This window comes from Chenopodium album, chromosome 11 (assembly GCF_948465745.1).
Source record: "Chenopodium album chromosome 11, dcCheAlbu1.1, whole genome shotgun sequence".
Classification (NCBI taxonomy): Eukaryota; Viridiplantae; Streptophyta; class Magnoliopsida; order Caryophyllales; family Amaranthaceae; genus Chenopodium; species Chenopodium album.
Window position 1 is genome coordinate 20,721,895 of NC_137844.1, and position 8,215 is coordinate 20,730,109.

Consider the following 8,215-nt stretch of genomic DNA (forward strand, 5'->3'; position numbering starts at 1 on the left):
AGCAAGGGCGTGCCATTGGGGCGTTCCCTACTGAGCGACGCGCTGCACTTCCCAGACCCGGGTGCAGTGATAAGTATGTAAGGGTTGCTAGGTCGTCGCCCAGAAGCGACGCGCCATATTGCCCAATTGTGGTGTCAAATAATCAAGGGCTTGGAGTTGGGATCAGGAGGGAGCGTGGGAGAAAAGAATTTAGTTTGCGGATTGGTTCTTGGAATGTGGGGTCTCTTACGGGAAAATCAGCAGAATTGGTAGAAGTAATGAAAAGACGACGCGTGAACATCATGTGCCTCCAAGAGACAAGATGGACAGGAGAAGGAGCTCGAGGCTTGGTTTTGGGGTATAAGGTATGGTATGTTGGGCAAGAAACGAGCCACAGAACAAGGAATGGTGGAGCTAGGAACGGGGTTGGTGTGGTTCTCGATGAGAGGTTGGCAAAAGAGGTGATCGAGGTCTATCGGAAGAACGATAGGTTGATAAGGCTGAAGTTGCTATGTGGCAAGGAGATTGTGAATGTTATCAGTGCTTATGCTCCCCAAGTGGGTTTAGATGCAGAAGAGAAACGACAATTTTGGGAGGACCTAGACGAGGTGGTGCAGGGTGTCCACCACTCAGAGAAGTTATATATTGGAGGGGATCTAAATGGGCACGTTGGGGCGAGCCGAGATGGCTATGAGAGTGTCCATGGAGGCTTTGGGTATGGGCAGAGGGACGCCGGTGGGGAAGCTATTATGGATTTTGCCCAATCATATGATTTAATTTTGGCTAATACTTGGTTTAAGAAGAGGGATTCACACTTGATAACTTTTCGGAATGGAGCAAATGCAACTCAAATAGACTTCCTGCTCACAAGGAGCATAGATAGACAAAGTTGCATAAACTGTAAGGTTATCCCAGGGGAGAGTGTGGTCACCCAACACCGGCTATTGGTAATGACTATTCGTCTGAAAGAGAAGGCGAAGAAAAAAGTTAGACAAGAAGAACCAAGGATAAGATGGTGGACCCTAAGGGATGCAAAAGCTAAGGTTTTTACAGAAAAGGTAATTGAAGAAGCGGATTGGGATGGAGAGGTGGATCCGGACATGACTTGGTTACGAATGAAGAACTGTTTCCTAAGAGTGGCCAAAGAGGTCTTAGGGGAAGTAAGGGGAAGAACTTCGGTACAGAGAGATACTTCGTGGTGGAATGAAGAGGTGAAAGCAGTAATTAAGCAAAAAAGGGAATGCTATCAAGCCTTAGGAAAATGTAGGAGTGATGAAACCTTGGCAGCGTATAAGGAGGCTAAGAGCAAGGCAAAGGCAGCTGTTCGCCAAGCAAAAGAAAAGGCATATCAGGAGGTTTATGAAAAGCTTGATTCCAAGGAGGGAGAAAGGATCATTTATAAGATGGCAAAGAGAAGACAAGAGGCAAGGAAGGATATTGGCATGGTGAAGTGTGTCAAAGATAAGAACCAAATGGTCCTAGTGCAAGAGGAGGGCATCAAGGACAGGTGGAAGGGGTACTTCGATGAATTATTTAATGGAAGTAATGGAGTTGTGATAGGAGATACCTCTATGAGTGATGAAGAAATCAACATGGAGTATGTGCGAAGGATTAGGAGAGTAGAGGTGGAGATTGCACTGAGGAAGATGAAACCTAAGAAGGCGGTTGGCCCTGATGGGGTACCGATAGAGGTGTGGAGGTGTTTGGGTAAGATTGGTATTGATTGGTTAACAAACCTTTTCAACAAGATATGGACGGCTACAAGGATCCCACAAGATTGGAGGAAGAGCACCTTGGTCCCGGTTTATAAAAACAAAGGAGACGCTCAAGATTGTTCTAACTATCGAGGAATTAAGCTTATGAGCCATACTATGAAGTTGTGGGAAAGGGTGATTGAACAAAGGTTGAGGGCATGCACAAGCATTTCAGATAACCAATTTGGTTTTATGCCTGGGAGATCTACTATGGAGGCAATCCATTTGATAAGACAAATGATGGAGTTTTATAGGGTAAAGAAGAAAGATCTTCATATGGTCTTTATTGATTTAGAGAAGGCATATGACAAGGTGCCAAGAGAGATACTTTGGTGGGCAATGTTGAAGAAAGGTATCCCACGAAGGTATGTAGACCTAGTTAAGGATATGTATCGGGATGTGTCAACAAATGTGAGGACATGCGGAGGGTTGACAAAAGATTTTCCTATTACAATCGGATTGCATCAAGGGTCTGCATTAAGCCCTTTTCTTTTTGCAACGGTTCTAGATGAATTAACTAGACCAATTCAAGATGAGGTTCCATGGTGTATGCTGTTCGCAGATGATATCGTTTTGGTGGATGAGACTAAGGATGGGGTTAATGTCAAGTTGGAGCAATGGAGGCAAAGGTTGGAATCTAGAGGGTTTAAGCTAAGTCGGAGTAAGACTGAATATTTGGTATGTCGTTTTGGCACTCAGAGGGGGACACGCAATGAAGTGGTGAGTTTGGATGGAAAGGATTTGACCATGAGTGAATGTTTTAAGTACCTAGGGTCGATCATCCAGAAGAATGGTGACATTGATCAAGACGTGACCCACAGGATTAAGTCAGGGTGGCTTAAATGGAGAGCGGCCACGGGAGTGTTATGCGACCGCAGCATTCCCTTAAAGTTGAAGGGAAAATTCTACAGGACTGCCATACGACCAGTGTTGCTCTATGGTACAGAATGTTGGGCTTCTAAGAAAGAGCATATTAAAAAGATGGAGGTTACGGAAATGCGCATGTTAAGGTGGATGTGTGGAAACACTTTAAGAGATAGAATCAGAAATGAGGTTATTCGCAAGAAAGTAGGTGTGGCGGGCATTGTAGATAAACTAAGGGAAAATCGTCTGCGTTGGTTTGGACATGTAAGACGGAGACCCGAGGGTGCACCGGTGCGAAGAGTGGAAGAGTGGGACCATGGAGGGATTAAACGAGGAAGAGGGAGACCAAAGATGACTTGGTTGGAAGGAGTGAGGAAGGATATGAAGTGCATGGATTTACGTGAGGATGAAGTTTTGGATCGTAAGGGATGGAGGAGAAAGATTTATGTTGATGACTACACGGAATAATCAAACTTGGTTCATGTTAGCCGACCCCACTTTTGGGATTAAGGCTTTGATTGATTGATTAAAATTATACATAAAAAAATAACAGAGTGGAGGTGTCCTTTCGCTGACTATTCAATTCATAATGTACGCTCTTTTAAAGAAACGCAAGGCGTCTAAGCTGCTATTCTTAGACTTGCTCATTCCTTTACTTTTGTGAACTTTCCACCTGAGCAACGCTACCTTATTTAAGCCACTCTTTTTTCACATATACACATCATCTGTTTTTTTCTTTCTTCCTTTTATAAATTTCAAATTTAGCAACATTTTTATTTTTCTCTTCTTACACAATGAAGAACAACACACCAACAATGCCCACTTCATCATACAAACTCCTAAACATACAAATTAACCTTAATCATTTAATCTCTTACTTAGTCATCTTCGCTTTCGGGTTAACCATTGGTAGTACATTCTTTAGCCATGATACATCTTCAAGTTATACACTTCCTCTAAATAATATTGAACTCCTTAACTTCACGGCCGCAGTCTCGGATAATGATTTCGATGTTCCAGTGTCGGGATCAAATGCTACAACGATCAATGACACGGTTATGCATGATATGGAGGATGATGAATTGTTATGGAGAGCATCAATGGTGCCAAAATTAGGTGGAGGTGATTATCCTTCAAATTTTGTGAAAAAAAAGATTGCTTTTATGTTTTTGGTTAGAGGTCCATTACCATTAGCACCTCTTTGGGAAATGTTCTTTAAAGGTCATGAAGATCTTTATAACATTTATATTCATTCTCATCCTTCTTATAATCAATCTCTTCCAAGCAATTCAGTCTTCCATGGCAGGAGAATACCCAGTAAGGTTAGTTTCATGTTTCCATGATTAATACTCGCTTTATTTCAGTTTGCTTACTAGATAGTACATTCGTTAAGATTTAGTTGTAGTGTTACCTGTTTAGATTGTATCATCAACAAACGCGACAAATAAATCTAGGCGGAGGAAGTATTTATTTTCAATTCCAATTTTGTTGCCTACTTGTTCTGTTCTGTTATGTCCAATTTTATAAATAGAAAATGTATGTTTTTTTTTTGTTTTTTTTTTTTTTTTTTTTTTTTTTATTAAAAAAAATTATGTATATGATTAATGTGGTATTATATTTCAATAGTAGATGAAATTAATTAAATATACTATTATTGGAAATCCATAGAAGTAGGATTGTAATATGAAGACTAAGTCTAGATGATATGCTTCATTTTCACCAATTTTTCCCTTAGTTAGGCCAAATTAGGGAGTAGAGGAATTTGTTGCAGTGAAAATCTCATCAAATTTACATTTTTGGGAAAAAAGAATTTGCGTTGTTTTGGGATTTCTTTTACTTAGTCAAGTGGAGTGTCATTGTTTTGTTGATTTATTGACATTTTGTGTATTACAACCACATTCATTCAATGTAAATTAATTACTACTAGTAATGTATTCATTAATAAATGCAGTGCGAAATTTAGTTCATTTAATTTCAAAGTGAAATCAAGCATCTTAATTCTTAAGGCCTTGCTAAAACCCTTGAAGCACATTTCCGCTAGATATTACGGACCATTTCTGTAAATAAAAATTGCAAATGTCTAAGTTTGGTTTTTAGAATAAGATGAGATATTACATTATGCTAGAACCGAGAGATTTTTTTTTTTTTTTTTTTTTTTTTTTTTTTTTTTTCTAGCCATAAGTTTTATCCCTCACAGTCTCGCTAATGGAACTTTGATTTCTACTTGTGTGTAGCTTAGTAAGATTTTATGTAAATTCTATTAGGCCGTTTAATACTCGTAATGATTTTATAATAGATATATAGACACATTGTAGTATTTTTTTTTTTTTTGTTTTTGTTTTTTGAATGTTTGAGTCAATTAATTCGTACAAAATAAATGAGCGGATGTAAGAAAAATGTAAAAAAAAGTTTTAAAAAGAAGTAAAAATAAGGATGTTAAGGAAAAAAAAAAAGACATAAATGTAAGAGAAATATATACATAGATATAAGACCTTATTCTTTTGAGCTAAATAGTTGAAGTAGAAAATTGGATTAATCTAATTTAATTTGAAAATAAAAGTCCAAAAGAACTTAATCTAAGTGAAACAGTGCAAATATTGTGAAAATTGTAAAGTAAAGAATTGTAATAAATTAAGATATCAAATGTTAACATATTACACAACTTGAATATCTTACTTTGGTCAATTACTTTTGATCAACTTATCATTAATCACATGATTCACACAACAATGACAAAATCAATGCAATGTTATTTGTCATTTTATAGCATCAATATAACTTAGCTAATTTTTTGTAGTGGCAAAAATATACTTAGCTAATTTATTTCCAACAATCTTAAATGCAACAATACTATCATGAAACCATGGTACAATTTTTAACTTACCAAATAAATTAAATGTTGTGGGAAATTTTGTGTACCAATGCTATTCCAATATGCAAATCCATTAATGAGAATAATTAAAACTATATTAGGCAGTTTTAATAGCAGAATTAATAAAGAATATTGTATGTCCTACACTGTACACACCAACCAGAATTTTAATTAGCAAAGGAACGAACAAAAGATGTCCAAAGAATCAAGCAAAGTATTAAACTGATACGGCAAATCAGTCCATTAATTCAATGATAAGTAAAGTCATTAAAACTTGGAGTACTACTTTATTTTAAAAATATGTTTTTAACAAAGAAAAGATGGTGATTTGTCGCAAGAATGTTGGCTTAAAAGACTCTGCATATCACTAATACCAAAAATCCATTTGTCAACTTAAAATTCGCCGTTATGAAATTAGTGCCTCTATTTCATATTTTTTTAATTAAATTCACATGGAATTGATTATTGCGTAATTTAATACTATGAATTTTGATTTATGATTTGGAAACATAACCTTAATTAATTGGAATAATTAATTGGTCCTACCACAAGTAAAGCTGTTAGCTATCACTTTCCTTAGATATGTTCATTAAAAAAGGTCAATAAAGTTGCCTTAAATTACTTTAGTTATTAGTATACGTGTGCGGGGTGTGTTCATCGTTCTACGATTGAATTGTGGGATTTTAAACGCGTTGCAGGACTTCTTTTGTATGAACATATATGTGCTAGTGTTATGCCCATTTTATTCATAGGACCATTCATGAATCATAATTTCTCAAACTTTTAATCATTTGTCCTTTTTTATTCACTCCGGCATTACGGTTTTTCCCGGTGGATTCAGGATTTTAAACATGAGATATATGACTAAGGACATTATCATATATTTTATTAGTTTTTTTTGATGGGTGCATTAATACATATATAGTGAAAAGCACAAATATGGAGTATTTTTTTTCATTACAAAAGATAAATAAACAAGGTATATTTTTTTTTTTTTTTCCTTTTCTGAATTGTCAATAAACATACCACTGTTATTAAGTGTAGGTTCATCTAGACTTTCATTATTTTTATACTAAGCATTTAATTAGTATTTTTATTTAGATAGCTGATCGTGAAACTCATTTGTTTTCCGACAATAGATAGAACTTTGATGGTTAAACATAATAAATTATGGTTTTAGTTTGTAGACAACATTTTTTTTTCTTTAGGTCATGTTTTTGTCTTGTGTTATGGGCAGATAAACCATCTTTAACATTGATAATAAAGGTTAAGATGATAGTAGTGATGTTGTAAATTTGTGATATTTAGAATAATATAATTTCAATACATTAAATGTACATTTTTTAATTGAATTATAAACCGAAGTGTAAGCTATATTATACTTCTACTTTTTTTCATATAGTTTGTAATAAAAAGATGTTACATTTATTATTGATTATATGTTACTTGTATATAATTTATATTGATCTAATTCTGTAATTTCGTTATATGAAGGATGTTGAATGGGGCCAATTTAACATGGTTGAAGCAGAACGTCGCCTACTAGCAAACGCTCTCCTAGACGTATCAAACCAACGGTTCATTCTCTTGTCAGAATCATGTATACCACTCTTCAATTTCTCCACAGTTTATTCATACCTCGTAAATTCGAACAAGAGTCACGTAGAGGCATACGATTTACCCGGTCCAGTAGGCCGTGGGCGTTACAGCCATTACATGATGCCACAAGTAACGTTGTCGCAATGGCGAAAAGGATCCCAATGGTTCGAGATGGATCGTACCCTAGCACTCGAAGTTGTGACGGACCAAGAGTACTTCCCATTGTTCCAAAAATTTTGCACTCGCGCATGCTATGGTGATGAACATTATTTACCCACATTTATAAGCATTAAGTATTCATGGATGAATTCTAATAGGAGCATAACTTGGGTTGATTGGTCGAAAACCGGGCCTCATCCCGGTGTGTTTCATAGGCCTCATGTTACTCCTGAACTCCTTAATACCATGAGAAGTAATGGCACTTGTGAGTATAATGGGGAAAAGACCGATGTTTGCTTCTTATTTGCAAGAAAATTCATGCCTGGTACTCTAACAAGGCTGCTAAGATTTGCTCCACAAATTATGAAGTTCAACTAAACTTAGTGTAAATTTTGTGAATGTGCATTGGATCGGAGATGTTAAATATTTAGTTGGCTAGTTTGCTAGATACTTAGAGATTTAGGAAACACATTTGTTGGTTTATCATTATTTCTTTATTTTTTGTATATTTGTTGTTTCACATGAAAGAAACGAAACATAGGATGGTGATTGGTGAATGGTGATAGGTGATGGCCGGTGTTTTGTAATTTAAAATAAAATCTGTATATGATTACACGGTATATTTCTTAGGAGAAGGGTTCTTGATGTTTATCATTCTTAAGTTTTAGAAATTTTGTCTATATATTTTTTTTTTAATATTTTGTGCTGCAATTATTTTTTACAAAACCTTGTTGTTTTTTCCAAATTAGTTGACGCTATTTTAGCAAGGTGATGGGTGATAAAATTACCATCCCTCTTAATATGTGTGTATCAAAGGAGGAGCATATTATGCTCATGAAACGAATATTGATCACAACAACAAAGCACCGACTTCAGCTCTTCTAATTTATTGCAAACGTCTCATTTACAATTGTCAATTATTGTATGGCTATTTGTTGGTGTGGATTTGCCTACACGAAATAAATGATGATGCATCCGTTTCAAATGG

At 35.8% G+C, this 8,215-nt stretch overlaps 1 protein-coding gene across 1 annotated transcript; it reads left to right on the top strand.

Moving 5' to 3' along the window:
- The first annotated feature begins 3,270 nt into the window (after window positions 1-3,270).
- LOC145568721 (glycosyltransferase BC10-like) lies at window positions 3,271-7,855 on the top strand. The gene is made up of 2 exons (XM_081628139.1): window positions 3,271-3,919; window positions 6,964-7,855. The coding sequence occupies exons 1-2, from the start codon at window positions 3,392-3,394 to the stop codon at window positions 7,603-7,605; spliced, it is 1,170 nt and encodes a 389-aa protein (XP_081484265.1). The 5' UTR covers window positions 3,271-3,391; the 3' UTR covers window positions 7,606-7,855.
- Window positions 7,856-8,215: the final 360 nt, after the last annotated feature.